The sequence below is a fragment of the Hyla sarda genome, chromosome 1 (genome assembly GCF_029499605.1).
Source record: "Hyla sarda isolate aHylSar1 chromosome 1, aHylSar1.hap1, whole genome shotgun sequence".
In the NCBI taxonomy this organism is placed as follows: Eukaryota; Metazoa; Chordata; class Amphibia; order Anura; family Hylidae; genus Hyla; species Hyla sarda.
This window is the reverse complement of record NC_079189.1, coordinates 389595688-389613876: the sequence shown is the minus strand read 5'-3', so window position 1 is coordinate 389613876 and position 18189 is coordinate 389595688. Positions and strand designations below refer to the sequence as shown.

The window sequence follows — 18189 nt, the reverse complement described above, 5'->3', positions numbered from 1 at the left end:
TCTGTTCATCTGAAAATAAAATAAATAAATGCACTAGCGCTGGCTGCTACCAGCCATACCGTGTCACATGTTAATGATCGTCCTAAAACACTCTAAACTGCAGTGTAATATATTTATTCTGAAATATGCTGCAGTATTATCATATCAACATTGTCATTATTGCAGATGTATCAAAAAATACCTCCCTTCTAAATAGAAAAGTGCACACCAAAAGGTATGTAAAGCAAAGGGTTAAATCTCCAGTGTATGCACTGTACCAACCCTTTCCCAGTAAGAGATCATACAGACACTGTGGCTCAATATGTCAGTTTAATGTGCTGCAATAGGCATATTGGGCAGAATGAGCACATTCATGAATGAAGCAGGTATAGCTAAATACTCCTCTAAGAGATGGATTTGTATCATGCATCCAGCAACGTTCAGATTGTATTCGTCCTTAGCATCTGCTTCTTTGTCGAGCTGAGGAGATGTAATTGTTTTTGGAAAAGCTGCTTAATTAGGTTAGATTTTGTCGTCTTAAGAATGCTGCCTGTGATCAAAATGGACTCTTCCACTATTTAGCAAGCCTTTGTTGAATGACTCATCCAGGCTGTCTCTCATTGGATGGAACGGTTAGCACCCAAGGGATTGCCAGGCAGAGGCTGCATGGCCCTGCTTCATTCACAGAATTATTGATATGCGAGCCAGCCCTTTCATTCACATAAATAGAGTTTCATTCACATTTTGCAGTTTTTATTTTTACTGTATGTAATGAAGAGAAGCACTTGAGGGATTGTAGCTTGTTCTTTGCGTTAGATAACTGCTGAAGCAGCCTATGATGTGAGTATTCGCTGTTCCTGTGCTGCTAGAAAAAGGGGTAAGATGAAGGCTGGGAGAATACTGCAGCAGGTTGTGTCGTGAGCTTCATGAAAGGCTATTCTGTACTTTACTGGAAGCTTGCTCTTACATTTCATAAGACGTTTCCATTATTCATCACTCCTGGGAGCAGAGGTGCTGACTTATTTCATGTGTCAGAAATTAGACTAATTAAATATCTCCAATTGAAAGTTTATTTTGCGGTTTTGTGCCGCAGCCTTCGGTACAATGTGCTTGTGTCTGTATGTGTAATGGGATATTAACGCCTGACTGGGACAGATGACTTTTAATATACATCCTTATTGTTTCTCATCATTTGTGGCCTGTGAAGTCATAGGAGATTGTATGCTGTAGCTTAGTATTAGCAGTCATGTACATAATTGTGTGCATTTTACAAAGATGAAGGCTATAACATTGGCTTTTTCACATATGCCATATTAAGAACACGGTGCACTATTTACAGTGTAATAACGTTAAAACCTTACATAAATAGCGATTTTATGTAAATTTGCACTTTTTAATGGCTGTGCCTGGTAGGACTAAATTACAGGTGACTTGCTCTAGGTATTACAGGTGCATATCACCTTTGAAGGGGGAGTAAAATTGATATAACTTGAAGAAATGATCCGTTTGCGAAGTTGGGAAAAGGAAATTTGAGAATTGATTGGTTCTAGTGTGCTGTAAGTGGGTGGATGTTTTTTGTGCTACAGGAAGTGATTTGCAGTGCTCACTGAGCCTTTTGTTGAAAAGGGTCTCCTCATTTGTGTGAGTCATGCTTTTGCTGTGAGCAAGTTGGCAGCTCTAACCAGAAGTGGAATGTCATATAGAACTGTCTGCTCCTGCCTTCATTCTCAACCTATAGCTGCACGGACATAGAGACATTTTCTTCTTCTGGAGGAAAAATATTAATAATCAATGCTCTTTTCAATTTCTACTATTTTATTATAGGGTTGATTTGTTTATTGCATTTGGTTTTACAGGTGCCACTATGAACCTCTGGCAATGTTAACAAAGGTGTATCTTAGACTGGCATCAGATTTGCCACAACATATGAAAGAAACTAGATAAAAAGGGCATGCTTCAACGTACCAAGTATAACCGCTTCAAGAATGAATCTGTGACACCGGTCGACGATCTTTTGCACAACCTGTCCACGAACAGTAAAGCCTCTACAGTCGCCGGTAACCCAGCTACAGTTCTGTGCCTGGTTCCGACCACAGACTTACAAAAAGACCAGGAAGATGGACCCACCTCTCTTTGTACATTTATTCACAAAGTGTCTCACATGAAACTCTCCAGCACGGGCAGCCTGTTGGGTATAAAAAACCTTTCCTCTGCAGTAAAGGAGCTCGCTGGTTCCAAGTTACAGGGTAGCTCTCCTGCTCTTAGTACAGCAGCAGGGGCTTCAGACAACACATGTAACCTTGTCTCTACCCCTCCGTGTTCTCAGCAGGACGTGGGCAAGATGAGCACAGGGAAAAAAACACGATCGGAAGAAATGCATCTGGGAGGTGAAGATTGGAATCAAAGTAGCAGCTTCTTCAGTAAGCCTTCTCGAGGATGGCTGCACTCGAATGAGAAGATTCAGGGACCTGGAGTGACGTACATTGTGAAGGTTGGTCTGCTGCTTTCTCCTTGTCTGCTTTTTCATGTTAGAAATGAACAGTTTGGTTTAGCTTTTATAATACCATTTACTTAATAAGGGTCGCTTATCTCTCCACTTGCACAAACAGATTTTGTGTAGCATACTGCCAAAATACAGGCAAATACTGCTATTGATATTGTTAATACCATACCATTGAGCTTTCAGATTGGCAATAGCTTTGTGTGCCATTGAAAAGACGAAGCAGGTGAATTAATGAATGCAGTGGGGATCTTAGGCTAATTCATTTGCAGTTCATCGGAATATCCATGTCAATAATTAAAGAAGAATCACACTTAAATCCTTCTTTTGGCTATATGTGTTTTCATTATCTTAAATCTTTTATACCCAATTCTACATCATTATATGAATGACTACTAAAGAGCGCATGCAACGTTGAGATGTGTTTCAAAATGACAGTGTATCCAGCTTTTGGTAGAGAGTGTGTATATATATATATATATATATATATATATATATATATATATAAAAAATATATGGATAAGATTACAAAAATGTTTGCTGTGTGATCAAGTATATCACAAAAGGCCTTTTTATGCTTGAAAAATGACAATTAACTGTTGCACGAATACTCCTTACACTGGTAAAACATGTTTTTATATTCCTGTGAATGGAACAATTACCACCAAATTGCACAATATGGCAGTTCTCACTCTCCATCCTTTCAATACACATAGGTATAATAACATATATGATACGTTACTGCCGAGACGCCCAAGGCCAAGAGAGTGCTCAAGAGTCATAGACAGGGAATTTGTCAACTTATTATGATATGTTGTTTTCACCTTTTTATCTGATTTTTGATGTCTGTGTTTTAATTTAGACTAGTAGCAAGTAAATAACATGTACATTAATCCCTCCCAATACTAGTGGTTTATTTGCAGTGAAGATTCTATTGTTTATTAAAATTCTTTCCAGTACCTCACTTCAGTTTTAACATCACGGTCGCACCCACCTACTGTGCATTGAGTAAAATAATGTTCATTCTGAGCTTTTGCTGGCAGTAAGCACATATTCATGCTAGATCGTAATAATACTTGGTATAGCAGTAATTGATGAGATATATTATGTATTATAAATATTTAAAGGGAAAAAGGATGTTGAGCTTACTTAACCAATACTTAACGTTGCTATTCACACTTAATACCAAAGCTGTCCCCAAGCCGAGATTTTGGAGATTGCGGTTGTGTATGCTATGTATTGTTTACGCACATTATGTGCATAGACTTTACTGTAGTAGAGTTTCCACAGCAGTTTCATAAACAACTGGAAAAAAACGTGTTTGTGTAAACAGTATACAATGTCATTGTACAGCAGTGTTCTTTGACATCATAACACAGGGATCAGATTAGTAAATAGTGTATGTTTAAAAAAACATTTACAATGTGGAAAATCCAATTTATTCTCTTTCTAAGATTGATGTTGAGTATATTTTTCATGAACCTATATGTCCTTGGCCATAGCTCTATATTTATGCTTAAACATGGAACAAACCCTTTATTACAGTACTTATATACAACAGTGACATGGTGTCTAGGCCATTTTTAAGAGATGACAACAACCCTATTAAAAGAAACAAGTACTGTACAATGTTGTGGCATTTTCCAAGATAGCTACATGTATGATGAAGGGGATTACCCAGGGGTAGCATATAGCCTATAAAACCTGTCCAAGTTTCAGAAGGGGTAAATGCCCCACATTGACCCTAGAAAGGTTGTAAACAAGCATTGTTTCCCCTTTTCACCCTCTCCATAGGTTTCTTTTTGATTACACTGACAATGCTTCATTCCAATCAGCCAATCCCAGGATCTATATGACTGAATGAGCTGCTCTGTGATCAGCTGTTCTTTTCTAAAATGTAGTCAAATTTTACCAACATTTAAACATTTTTTTAATGGCAAAATCACTGAGAAAAAATGTATGGGTATTTAACAGCCTGTATATTTCCTAAACTTTTATAAACATAATGAAGTAGTGGAACAAAATATGTATTTTTGCTTTGTTATTTTACTCTAGGCACAATCAATACCAACATCTGTACCTCCCAATATTTGTATGTATTAGGATATATTATAAAGTACAGATGAGCAAACTTTTTAAAAAGATCGGTTAGCTTGGCTTGCCGAACTTTCAGAAAAAATTTGGTTCGCGGCGAGCAGGTTCTCCATAAACAGGCATTGAAATGAGCCACAAAACTTGTGTATAACACTGCCTTAGAGTAATACTGGCAGTTGGCGGCCACCAGCGGGCAGGTAAGCTGCCTACCTAGGCCGAGGCACATTCACGGCTCCTCCTCCTCACTGTAGGCTCTGGATTTATTTATTACACGTGTGCACTGGCTGTCTCTTTAACCCCTTAAGGACCAGGCCATTTTACACCTTAGGACCAGAGCGTTTTTTGAACATCTGACCACTGTCACTTTAAACATTAATAACTCTGGAATGCTTTTAGTTATCATTCTGATTCCAAGATTATTTTTTCGTGACATATTCTACTTTAACATGGTGGAATTTTTGTGGTAATTTGTATCCTTTCTTGGTGAAAAATCCCCAAATTTGATGAAAAAATTTAAAATTTTGCATTTTCCTAACTTTGAAGCTCTCTGCTTGTAAGGAAAATGGATATTCCAAATAATTTTTTTTATTCACATATACAATATGTCTACTTTATGTTTGCATCATAAAATTGACAAGTTTTTACTTTTGGAAGACACCAGAGGGCTTCAAAGTTCAGCAGCAATTTTGCAATTTTTCACAAAATTTTCAAACTCACTATTTTTCAGGGACCAGTTCAGATTTGAAGGGTGGTCTTCATATTAGAAATGCCCCATAAAAGACCCCATTATAAAAACTGCACCCCCCAAAGTATTCAAAATGACATTCAGTCAGCGTTTTAACCCTTTAGGTGTTTCACAGGAATAGCAGAAAAGTGAAGGAGAAAATTCACAATCTTCATTTTTTACACTTGCATGTTCTTGTAGACCCAATTTTTGAATTTTTACAAGGGGTAAAAGGAGAAAATGTATACTTGTCTTTGTAGCCCAATTTCTCTCGAGTAAGCATATACCTCTTATGTCTATGTAAAGTGTTCGGCGGGCACAGTAGAGGGCTCAGAAGTGAAGGAGCGACAAGGGGATTTTGGAGAGTACATTTTTCTGAAACGGTTTTTGGGGGGCATCTTGGATTTAGGAAGCCCCTATGGTGCCAGAACAGCAAAAAAAAAAAAAAAAAAACACATGGCATACCATTTTGGAAACTAGACCCCTTGAGCAATGTAACATGGAATAAAGTGAGCTTTAATACCCCACAGGTGTTTCACGACTTTTGCATATGTAAAAAAAAAAAAAAAAATTCACTAAAATGTGTGTTTCACCCCAAATTTCACATTTTTGCAAGGGTTAATAGCAGAAAATACCCCCCAAAATTTGTAACCCCATCTCTTCTGAGTATGGAGGTACCCCATAAGTTGACCTGAAGTGCACTACAGGCGAACTACAATGCTCAGAAAAGAAGGAGTCATATTTGGCTTTTTGAGAGCAAATTTTGGTCGGGGGGCATGTCGCATTTAGGAAGCCCCTATGGTGCCAGAACAGCAAAAAAAAAACACATGGCATACCATTTTGGAAACTAGACCCCTTGAGGAACGTAACAAGGAATAAAGTGAGCTCTAATACCCCACAGGGGTTTCACAACTTTTGCATATGTAAAAATAAAATAATAATTCACCAAAATGTGTGTTTCCCCCCAAATTTCACATTTTTGCAAGGGTTAATAGGAGAAAATACCCCCCAAAATTTGTAACCCCATTTCTTCTGAGTATGGAAATACCCCATGTGTGGACGTCAAGTGCCCTGCGGTCGAACTACAATGCTCAGAAGAGGAAGAGCACCATTGAGCTTTTGAAGAGTGAATTTGTTTGGAATGGTAGTCAGGGGCCATGTGCATTTACAAAGCCCCCCGTGGTGCCAGAACAGTGGACCCCCCACATGTGACCCCATTTTGGAAACTACACCCCTCACAAAATTTAATAAGGGGTGCAGTGAGTATTTACACCCCACTGGCATTTGACAGATCTTTGAAACAGTGGGCTGAGCAAATGAAAAAATGTATTTTTCATTTTCACGGACCACTGTTCCAAAAATCTGACAGACACCTGTGGGGCGTAAATGCTCACTGCACCCCTTATTACATTACGTGAGGGGTGTAGTTTCCAAAATGGGGTCACATGTGGGGGGGTCCATTTTTCTGGCACTATGGGGGCTTTGTAAACACACGTGGCCTTCAATTCCGGACACATTTTCTCTTCAAAATCCCAATGGCGCTCCTTCTGTTCTGAGCATTGTAGTTTGCCCGCTGAGCACTTTACATCCACATTTGGGGTATTTTCTTACTCAGAAGAAATGGGGCTACAAATTTTGGGGGGCTTTTTTCCTATTTTCCCTTGTGAAAATGAAAAATTTTGGGTAACACCAGCATTTTAGGGAAAAATTTTTTTTTTTTCATTTTCCCATCCAACTTTAACGAAAATTTGTCAAACACCTGTGGGGTGTTAATGCTCACTATACCCCTTGTTACATTCCGTGAGGGGTGTAGTTTCAAAAATGGGGTCACATGTCGGTATTTATTTTTTTGCGTTTATGTCAGAACCGCTGTAAAATTAGCCACCCCTGTGCAAATCACCAATTTAGACTTCAAATGTACATAGTGCACTCTCACTCCTGAGCCTTGTTGTGCGTCCGCAGAGCATTTTACGCCCACATATGGGGTATTTCCGTACTCAGGAGAAATTGCGTTACAAATTTTGGGGTCTTTTTTTCCTTTTACCTCTTGTGAAAATAAAAAGTAAAGGGCAACACCAGCATGTTAGTGTAAAATTTTTTTTTTACACTAACAGGCTGGTGTAGACCCCAACTTTTCCTTTTCATAAGGGGTAAAAGAAGAAAAAGCCCCCCAAAATTTGTAGTGTAATTTCTCCCGAGTACGGAGATACCCCGTGGCCCTAAACTGTTTCCTTGAAATACGACAGGGCTCCGAAGTGAGAGAGCGCCATGCGCATTTGAGGACTAAATTAGGGATTGCATAGGGGTGGACATAGCGGTATTCTACGGCAGTGATTCCCAAACAGGGTGCCTCCAGCTGTTGCTAAACTCCCAGCATGCCTGGACAGTCAGTGGCTGTCCAGAAATGCTGGGAGTTGTTGTTTTGCAACAGCTGGAGGCTCCATTTTAGAAACACTGCTGTAAAATACGTTTCTAATTTTTATTGGGGGGGACAGTGTAAGGGGGTGTATATGTAGTGTTTTAACCTTTATTTTGTTAGTGTAGTGTAGTGTTTTTAGGGTACATTCACACTGGCGGAGGTTTACAGTAAGTTCCCTGCTAGGAGTTTGCGCTGCGGCGAAAAATTTGCCGCAGCTCATACTTGAAGCAGAAAACTTACTGTAAGCCTTCCCATGTGAACGTACCCTGTACGTTCACATGGGGGGGCAAACCTCCAGCTGTTTCAAACCTACAACTCCCAGCATGTACTGACAGACCGTGCATGCTGGGAGTTGTACTTTTGCAACAGCTGGATGCACACTGGTTGGAAAACCTTCAGTTAGGTTCTGTTATCTAACTCAATATTTTCCAACCAGTGAGCCTATAGCTGTTGCAAAACTACAACTCCCAGCATGTACTGATCACCGAAGGGCATGCTGGGAGATGTAGTTATGCAACAGCTGGAGGGATCGCAACTACAACTCCCAGCATGCTGGGATTTGCAGTTTTGCAACATCTGGAGAGCTACAGTATAGAGACCACTGCAAACTGTGGCCCTCCACATGCTGCAAAACTACAAATCTCAGCATGCCCGGACAGCAAATAGTTGTGTGGGGATGCTAGGAGTTGTAGTTTTGCAAGATCTGGAGGGCTATAGTTCAGAGACTACCATATAGTGGTCTCAAACTGTAGCCCTCCAGCTGTTGCAAAACTACAACTCCCAGCATGCCCAAACAGCTATCTGGGCATGCTGGGAGTTGTAGTTTTGAAACATCTGGAGTGCTACAGTATAGAGACCACTATATAGGGGTCTCGGACTGCAGCCCTCCAGATGTTGCTAGGCAACTTACCAGCTTCCGTCAGATCCAGGGAGCTTGCCGCTGATCGTCGCCCGCAGCCTCCGCAGATCGGTAAGTGGACTCCGGCGCCGGTCCTCTGTCGTTTCCCCGTTCTGCTCCGCCTATTGTGGGTGGGCAGAACGGGGAAAACGAAAGTTAACCCCCCCGCCCCCGATCTGCTATTGGTGGTCGCGTCTAGACCACCAATAGCAGTGATAGGAGGGGTGGCACCCCTGCCACCTCACTCCTATCTCTTCAGGGGGGTTGTGGGTTTCATGGACACCCGCAATCCCCCTTCTATTCCGGGTCACCATAGACCCGCAATGACCCGAAATTGCGCAAATCGCAAGTGTGAATTCACTTGCGATTTGTGCCGATCGCCGACATGGGGGGGTCTAATGACCCCCCTGGGCATTTGCGCGGGGTGCCTGCTGATAGATATCAGCAGTCACCCCAGTCCGGTCCCCGCCTGGCGCGCGGCGAGGACCGAAATTCCCACGGGCGTACAGGTATGCCCTTGGTCCTTAAGTACCAGGGAGCAAAGGCGTACCTGTACGCCCTTGGTCCTTACGGGGTTAAGGGTCTGTGTGTGCCTCTGCAACTCCTACATAAGGGCACTTCTCCCTTTCTGTGGTGCCTAAGCAATTGTGTGGTCCCTATATAGCAAAGGTATCTGTATTCTGTCTGCTGATCAGTGTTCATTACATGAGCGTGTTTCTGGACTCTGCTTTAGGCTAAATTTCTAAATACTATTCCACAGTAATATTCTGCTCGGAAATTATGCTGCAGCAGAGTCCTATTGATTTCAATGGAATTCTGCTGCACTGTGCAACACTGCGAAAATCATGATTCCGGCGTCTGCAGAAAGAATAGTCATGTCTATTCTCTCTGCTCGTAAATGCATTGCTGTCTATGAGATCTCACATTTCCGAGCAATCCTAAGGCCTGCCGGATTTTTCAAATGTGCAGAATGTCTATGTTTACCAGGTGGACATTCCACACAGAATCGACTGTGTGAACATGGCCTTAGCCTGATCCCATGGTACCTGTTTCTCTAGTGTGTAACCCGGATTGTCGACCACACGTATGTCTGCTGATCAAGCCTATTTCATCTGCCTACACCTAAGCTTTTCAGCTCTGCTATTCTTACAGCACAAACTCTCCTTAAACAGCTAGTCAGCCCTGCTGCATCTGACTTTGTGGCTACGCATCATCCATCTATAACGTCAGCTTACCCTATCTGCGTGAATTCACGCAATGATTGGAGGAGAATCCATTAGGGAGTGCACGCTGGCTCTATACATCTCAGCCATAGCTCGCATGCTGTCCCTAGTGGACAGAGCTTAAACTGCAGCAAGAGATACATCAGAGCAGGAACCAGATACATCAGACCAGGAAATACAGCAGACACAAGGCACAGAAAATGTTGTCTGACACTGGTGAGAGCACGTTATACGCTGGTGGTTGTCAACCAGCAGCATTACAATAGTGAAGAAATTGCTTTTGCACATTTTGAAAATTTTAAACACGTATACAAAAAAATTCTTCCTTTTTGGGAGCTGCAACATGAAATTAAAGAACTATATAAACATTTTTGGGAATCATAGAGTTTTGTCTATGCATAGGCCTGGCTAGTAAGAGCAGTACTCCTCTTTGGGAACCATTCGTGTCAGGTAGGAATAACAAATTTACAAACTTCATCAACATATTCTCCTGCCTCTTGCAGTGATAGCGCTGTCAGAGTGGAATGTTGACTCAACAGAGAGTGATTCCCAGAGAGTGTTTCCTGTTAAAAAGCCATGGCAGGCTAGCTGAGTAGCTTGTCTATATAAAAATCCCCCTTTTCGGAAGATGAAAAAAAAACTTCGCCTATTCTAGCTTAATACCGAGGGTCTTAGAGTGTCGCTATGCAGTACTCATCTCTTTCTCTCATGTGCACAATACGCCTGTCAGTGCCAGTAGGCATTGGTGGACTTAGCAGAGGTAGCTGAAGCCGGCAGAAAGCAGGCATTGGTGGACTAGTGGTAGCTAAAACCAGCAGACCGCAATCATTGGTGGACTAGTGGTGGTTGTAACCAGTGGACAGAAGAAAGTGGTGAACTGGTCTTAGCTGTAGCCAGTGGAAAACAGGCATTGGTGGGCCTGTGATGCTTCTAGCCAGGCCTTGTGATGCAGCTCTCTGGGCTTCCATTGAGCCATAACTCCTAAAGTCTGACCCTGGCTATATCTTACTTTCATTTTGCAGAGACGGCACTGTGCCTGGTTTTCTGCCTCTGATAAAGTAGAAAAGAATTTCCACACGGCAGGATAACGTAAAGAGATAGGCACACCACTACCTAACTGTGCCTGTCCTCTGGAAGGCTTTTTTCACAAGCCTGCAGATGCAGCAGCATTGTCATCACCGATTCAACAAACCTCCTCATGCTCCCCACCTCTGTCTGATCATGGGCCGCTTGCTCCCCCTAAGCATATCCACTGTGATGCCTTACAATCTCAACACCACATCTACCATTACCAGTCCCACTAGTGCTATGCTCGGCCACTGCTTCCACCTCCATCACCTCTGCAACACACTCCAAAAGCTGACTGTGACACATCTTCTTGTGGCTAATGCTATCGTCCTGCTTAGCTCTAGGAGGGGAAGTAAAGACAGAAATGATGGAACAGACCATTTAGGATGGACATTTCCACCATGCTCTGTAACTGTAGACTGTCAGACTTTTTTTTTCCTTCTCCTGAGCAGAACTCAAACGAGTCAACCAGTCCACAAGGACCATACTATTGGAAACCACACAACCCCTGGAAGACAGTAAGAACTTACGTAGCTGCTACTACTACCACCTCCAGGCACCTGGCTGCTACTGCTACCTGTACTGGTTCTGTTCTGCAACCAACATTCTTACTAACAGAGGACATGGCAGGGGTGCTCCTTTACCAGACATCTAAATAATTTTTTATTAATTGAAAAAAATATTTGGAGATTATTTTTATGTTTTTGGTTTGATTTGACCTACTAGTCAACTTTTACTCTCCCAGGTATAAATATGTTATAGGGGTATAGTTACGTTAAAGGGGTACTCCAGTGGAAAACTTGTAGAATTATTATATTTTTTTAAAATCAACTGGTGCCAGGAAGTTAAATAGTTTTGATATTGAAAAAATAGTTTTCCACCAGAGTACTCCTTTAAATCCCGGTAGAAATACTATATGTTTGATGAAACGCAGAAAACACATATTACTTAGCCTTAGATGGCTTTCCGGATTCACTATCAACGTTTATAACTGTGTAGATCTGTCAAACCCAGGTAGAAATACTATATGTTTGATTAAACCCAGAAAATACACATAACTTGGCTTTAGAAGGCTATTCTAGGTTTACAATTATTTTAGTATGTTTAAATGTTAAAATACAGGTCAACCCACTGCTTTGCTCAGTTTGCTTGGTATTGTAATGTGATAACTTTTATGGGAACTGCAATCAATGCTGGCTTGGATTTGTAGTGTACCAACTGGACACAGCACTGCAGGTGACAGGAGGTTTCTGTCTAAGGTCAGCCCACTGATCAATGCTATGTTCTGCTTGTAATGGGATTTTTGTGAGCTTTTATGGGCTTGTTCACTGCTGGATGGGATTTGTAGTGCACCAACAGTACTGCAGGTGACAAGAAGTCACTGTCTGAGGTCAGTCTACTAATTAATCCTTTGCTCAGTTTGCTTTAGAATTGTTTAGGATTTGTGAAGGTTTTCTGGAATCAGTAGTCCTTGCTCTCTCTCTCTCTCAGCTTTCTCTTCAAAATGAAAACTTCAATGCAGTACATGGGGCTTTATTAGACTCATCAACCCACCCCTGTGCTGTGTCCTTATTGGCCTGGTAGTTGTACGGCCCATAGATGCAAGCAATTATTGAAAAACCTGGGGTCATGTCATCTTGCTAATAGCTGCAAGGTATGCTGGGCTTCATTTATGCGCCAAAATGCCATGTATTCCTCATCCCTTTTGCTATTATTCACCCCAAGCTTTGGAGTGAAACCAGGTTTGCCGGGCTCAGCTTGCTCATTTCTATTATAAAGTATTATACATTTGTTCAGAGCTGGTCAGACTGATGGAAAATATCTTTTGTGTTTTTTATTCAAACATTCAAGTGTTAAGTGCGCTTAATTAGTCTATGGTCATACCACGTTCATGCAACCTACTGAAATGTTCAGATTTTTTTTCAAGATAAAAAGAAAAAAATTTTACAGGAAGAAGTAAAAACTTTTTAAGGTTAACTGTTTTTTGCCACATCCTTTTGCATCAGATTGTGTCCATTTTTAAACTGTTCCTTTTTTAAATTGGGCCTTTTTCCATCGATATTGAAGTAAGTTGCAAGTTTTATTATAAAGAAAATAATGCTAAACAGGACGCAACATTGCATATCCTTCAGCATCCTATTGCAATAGACATGCATTGAGCAAAGAATTGACCCTTCAGAAATCAGTTTTTTGACATTTTGACTTAAAAATTGACTTTTATGTGAGACAGCCTCCCTTTGACCTGTTAAAAAAACTTAAACTTGAAACTGTTAAAAATATAAACTTGTCAGACAGACAGACACTAAATGGCATTGGCTATGTAATAGCCTGGGGAAGTTGGGTGTAGGGAGTGTAGCTGTGCGGTTACTAAAGGGTGTCTGGTTTACCCTTGCTATTCGTGATGCCAGGGTGAGGGCTCCTCTGTAATGCTTGTCCTACCGCCACCCTTCCCAAGAGTGATAGGGAGGTTGAGAAATAAATAAATGTCCACAACTGGAGAGTTTGCTGAAAATAGTTGGAACTTTTACTGAAGATTTTATGCAACTTCACAACAGGAACAGTCTCTACAAATGCAAATTCTCTTGGAGATTGACAAAGGTGGGGCCTTAAGCAATTTTGAGTCTTTAGACTGATATGCGCTGTTCCACTGGATTTAGGGGATTTAGTTTTGGTCCAGTAGTCACGCTAGCTTTAGCGGGGATTAGATTAGAACTCATGGTTTAGTTTCTGCTGAGGCTGGTAGATTTTTAGGCCTAGCATGTCTTTGAAAGTTGCGCAGATCCGTCCTGCTAGTCCAGTATCCACGAGAGCAGCAACCCAAGAGAGCGATAATTGGCTACAGCTCCCTTATATGGGCAGGGGCTGGACTAGAGCTAATTGGTCCAATACTGCTGTCAATCACCTTTACATAGCATTATGGGTAACATGTGACCCAAGGACCTCCAAAGGTTCTCTAACATACCATAGAGGAATTAACATAGTCACATGACCGAAGGTCCTGCGATGCTAGCAAGGTAACCATACTATACATTATTTTAAATATACATTATTATTAGAGATGAGCGAACTTTTCAAAAATTCGATTTGTCCGATTCGCCGAATCTTCCCGAAAAGTTTGTTTCGATCCGAATTTGTTCGCGGCGAATTAATATTAAAAATGGCTATTTCTAGCCTACATACAGCCTCTATAGGGGTATAGAACACTTTGCTGTGTCCTAAAACGCATATGGAGTGTACTGGGGTAGTGAAATAATACTGTTATTCAGAATAGCATGCAGATTACCGGCATCGCTCTTAGAATCACTGCCGCAGAGCAGCACTATGACAGAGCCTGGTGGTGGCATCAGTGTCATGAGACCATATAGTTATAGTGACTGAATGACATAGCGTGGAGGTGTTGGCAGCATGAGGACACCATATAGTGGCTGAATGGCACTGCGTGGAGGTGTTGGCAGCATGAGGACACCATATAGTGGCTGAATGACACAGCGTGGACATGTTGGCAGCAAGAGGAGACCATTTAGTGGCTGAATGGCACAGCGTGGAGTTGGCTGATGCACTAGTACACTACACACCAGGGCTTCACAATCCCCAACCAAAAAGCAACACAATATATGACATTTTTGACAAAGATTTCTCATAGGTAGCACCCGCTATCCAAAAATTAGAAATTTCCAAACCCAGGCCCCACCTCTGCGGCATCAGGAACCCATATGTTGCCTGAAGGACACTGATGCACTCCCCCCAAAAAAAGCAACAAAATTTTAGAAATGTTTTAAAGAAATACCTTTGTGTAAGAACAAGCACATATCCAACAGTTCACAAGACTCTATAATGCAGGACGGTGGACCACCCAAAGACATTCTTCTCAAAAATAATAAACAATGTTTGACATTTTTTTACAAAAACTAATTCAATATGTGTGTAAGTGCATCTGTCTCCAAAAGATCAGATCACCAAAGGACTTTTTTCGCCCAAAATTATGAAGCAGAGTTAATCCCTGTCCATATTATTATTCTTTTTTTTTAATTTTCATTAAAAAATCACACGCAACAAGCGTTCCATTGTGTAACGATTAGCATTCTGGAAAATTCAATTTTATTACCGATAAAATTATCAGTAAAAAAAAAAAAACACTACCCAAGAGTGTTTAATTACCCCATACATTACACCAGGAGCAGTCAGGAGTAGGCCTCAGCAGTACCCAAGAGGCTTCAATAACCCCCTACCTATGCACGATCAATTGCGAGATCGAGCAATACCAGGTGTGTTATGCCCTCAGATTTCCGGGGCCGCAGGCGCGCTCCACTAAACGGATTAGTGTGTCTCTATCTTTCATCGACCGGAGCTGGTAACCCGCTAACTCCCGGAAAGGTAAGCTGCCGCGAAGCAGGTGGTCTCCCCCGGGCACGTTTGGCTCCAGAATTTCCAATACTGCCACACCACGCTGACTGCCAACCATGATACCGCCTTGCTGACTCAAGGGCAACCTGCAACTCTCTTCTCCCGATGATGATCCCCCTTCTCCTGAGATCGAGCAATGACAGGGGTGTTATGCCCTCAGATGTCCAGGACGCAGGCGCGCTCCACTGAACGGATTAGGGTGTGTCCATCTTTTTTGGTAGCACCCGCAATCCAAAAATTTTAAATTCCCAGACCCAGGCCCCACCTCTGCGGTATCAGGAACCCATAGATTGTCTGAAAGACACAGCCTGGAGTTGGCAGATGCACGTGTACACACCCGGGCTTCACAATCCGCCCCCAAAAAACACAACATTTTATTGAAATTGTCTGACAAAATACCTGTTTTTTAAAAACAAGCGCATATACAGCAGTTCAGAAGACTCTATAATGCAGGATGGTGGACCACCAAAAGACATTCTTCTAAAAAATAATAAACCACACAATGTTTGAAATTTGGTTAAAGAAATTATTACATGTGTGTAAGCGCATCTGTCTCCAAAAGATCAGATCACAAAAGGATTCTAATCGCCAAAAATGATTAAGCAGAGTTAATCCCTCTCCATATATATATTTTTTCTCATTAAAAAATCACACGCAACAAGCGTTCCGTTGTGTAACGGTTAGCATTCTGCAAAATTAAATTTTATTACTGATAAAATTATCAGAAAATTTAACAATAACACTACCCAAGAGTGTTTAATTACCCCATACATTGCACCAGGAGCAGTCAGAAGTAGGCCTCAGCAGTACCCAAGAGGCTTTAATATCCCCTTACCTTACCCGATCAATTGCGATATCGAGCAATAACAGGTGTGTTATGGCCTCAGATGTCCTGGGCCGCACTAGCGCTCCACTGAACGGATTAGCGTGTCTCTATCTTTCAAGGACAGGTGCGTGTTGCACGCTGAAACCAGTTTGTGATAGGGATCTGGGATTGCAATTATTTAACCCTAAAATGAGGAATTACCAGTAAGTGAGGGTCATAAGCTGGCGTTGATTAAGTCCCTACCCTTTGTACACACCGCCCGTCGCTATAAGCGATTGGATTAGTTAGTTGGTTAGTGAGGTCCTCGGATCGGCCCAGGTGGGGTAGGAGAAGGCCCTGGCAGAGCGCCGAGAATTTAACGATCATTGTTGAAATTTGCATTAAGCATGTATTTAGCTTCTGCTAAACATCCAAAAATTTAAGGCCCAAGGCCAGAGGCACCAGGGAGGTAAGTAGTTCCTGAAAGACACAGAATGAGTCTGGAGCATGCATTTGCAGTACCCAAGAGGTTTTCATAACCCCTTACATTTAAAGATCAATGTTTACATTTGCATTAAGCATGTATTTAGCTACTGCTAAACTTCAAAAAATTATAGGCCCAAGGCCTGAGGCACCAGGGAGGCAAGTGGTTTGTGAAAGACACAGAATGAGTCTGGAGCAGTCATTCGCAGTACCCAAGAGGGTTTCATAACCCCCTACATTTAAAGATCAATGTTGACATTTGCATTAAGCATGTATTTAGCTACTGCTAAACTTCAAAAAATTATAGGCCCAAGGCCAGAAGCATCAATTTTCCCCATATTAGGAGCATAGTTGTCCCCCAGATTAGGCAGCATAGATGTCACCCAGATTAGGCAGCATACATGTCCCCCAGATTAGGAGCATAGTTGTCCCCCAGATAAGGAGCATAGTTGTCCCCCAGATTAGGAGGCATAGATGTCCCCCAGATTAGGAGCATACTTGTCCCCCAGAGTAGGCAGCATAGATGTCCGCCGGATTAGGAGCATACTTTTCCCCCAGATTAGGCAGCATAGATGTCCCCCAGATTAGGCAGCATAGATGTCACCCAGATTAGGCAGCATAGATGTCCCCCAGATTAGGAGCATACTTGTCCCCCAGAGTAGGCAGCATAGATGTCCCCCAGATTAGGAGCATACTTGTCCCCCAGATTAGGCAGCATAGATGTCCACCAGATTAGGATTTTAGTTGTCCCCCAGATTAGGAGCATAGTTGTCCCCCAGATAAGGAGCATAGTTGTCCCCCAGATTAGGCAGCATAGATGTCACCCAGATTTGGCAGCATAGATGTCCCCCAGATTAGGCAGCATAGATGTCCCCTAGATTAGGAGCATAGTTGTCCCCCAGATTAGGCAGCATAGATGTCACCCAGATTAGGAGCATACTTGTCCCCCAGAGTAGGCAGCATAGATGTCCCCCAGATTAGGAGCATACTTGTCCCCCAGATTAGGCAGCATAGATGTCCCCCAGATTAGTAGCATAGTTGTCCCCCAGATTAGGCAGCATAGTGGTCCCCCAATCAGCGTGGGCCGGTCAGAGCCAATCAAAGGGCCGTATGTGGCAAGCGGGCCATACAATGCCCAGGTCTGCCCCAGAGGGTTTCATAATCAACCACAATAGAGAAAATTTTGTTGTAGGAGCATGGTCAATCTACTCAGACCCATCTGTCATTGGTGGCTGGAAATCCTGGCTGATCCATCCCTGATTCATCTTGACAAACGTCAGTCTCTCCACATTTTTAGTGGACAGACGAGTTGGCCTTGGGGTGACTATGGCCCCGGCCGCACTAAACACCTGCTCTGATGGCACACTACTGGCCGGGCAGGACAGCTTTTCCAGGGCAAACTCCGCTAGTTGCGGCCATAAATCGAGTTTGGCTGCCCAGAAGTCCAGCGGATCTTCAACGACAGGGTCATGTCGAGGTAAGCCACCACCTGCTGGTTCAGGTCCTGCTCCATGTCCACCTGCTGCTGATGAGTAGCTTCACTATGCGGCTGAAGGAAGCTACTCATCAGCGACTGTAGACTCAGGCTGCTG

The 18189-nt window shown here is 42.3% G+C and overlaps 1 protein-coding gene across 2 annotated transcripts in view; it reads left to right on the top strand.

The window, feature by feature from the left end:
• Positions 1–268: 268 nt before the first annotated feature.
• SHC3 (SHC adaptor protein 3) overlaps positions 269–18189 on the top strand; it is a 193848-nt gene continuing 175927 nt past the window's right edge. The window contains exons 1-2 of one of the 2 annotated variants that reach the window (XM_056525398.1): positions 269–819; positions 1836–2470. In XM_056525398.1, coding sequence (XP_056381373.1) covers positions 1931–2470 — 540 coding nt within the window. In that variant the 5' untranslated portion in view covers positions 269–819; positions 1836–1930. Of the gene's footprint in view, positions 820–845; positions 2471–18189 lie in introns of those variants that run through there. The other variant, XM_056525389.1, reaches the window with a different exon arrangement.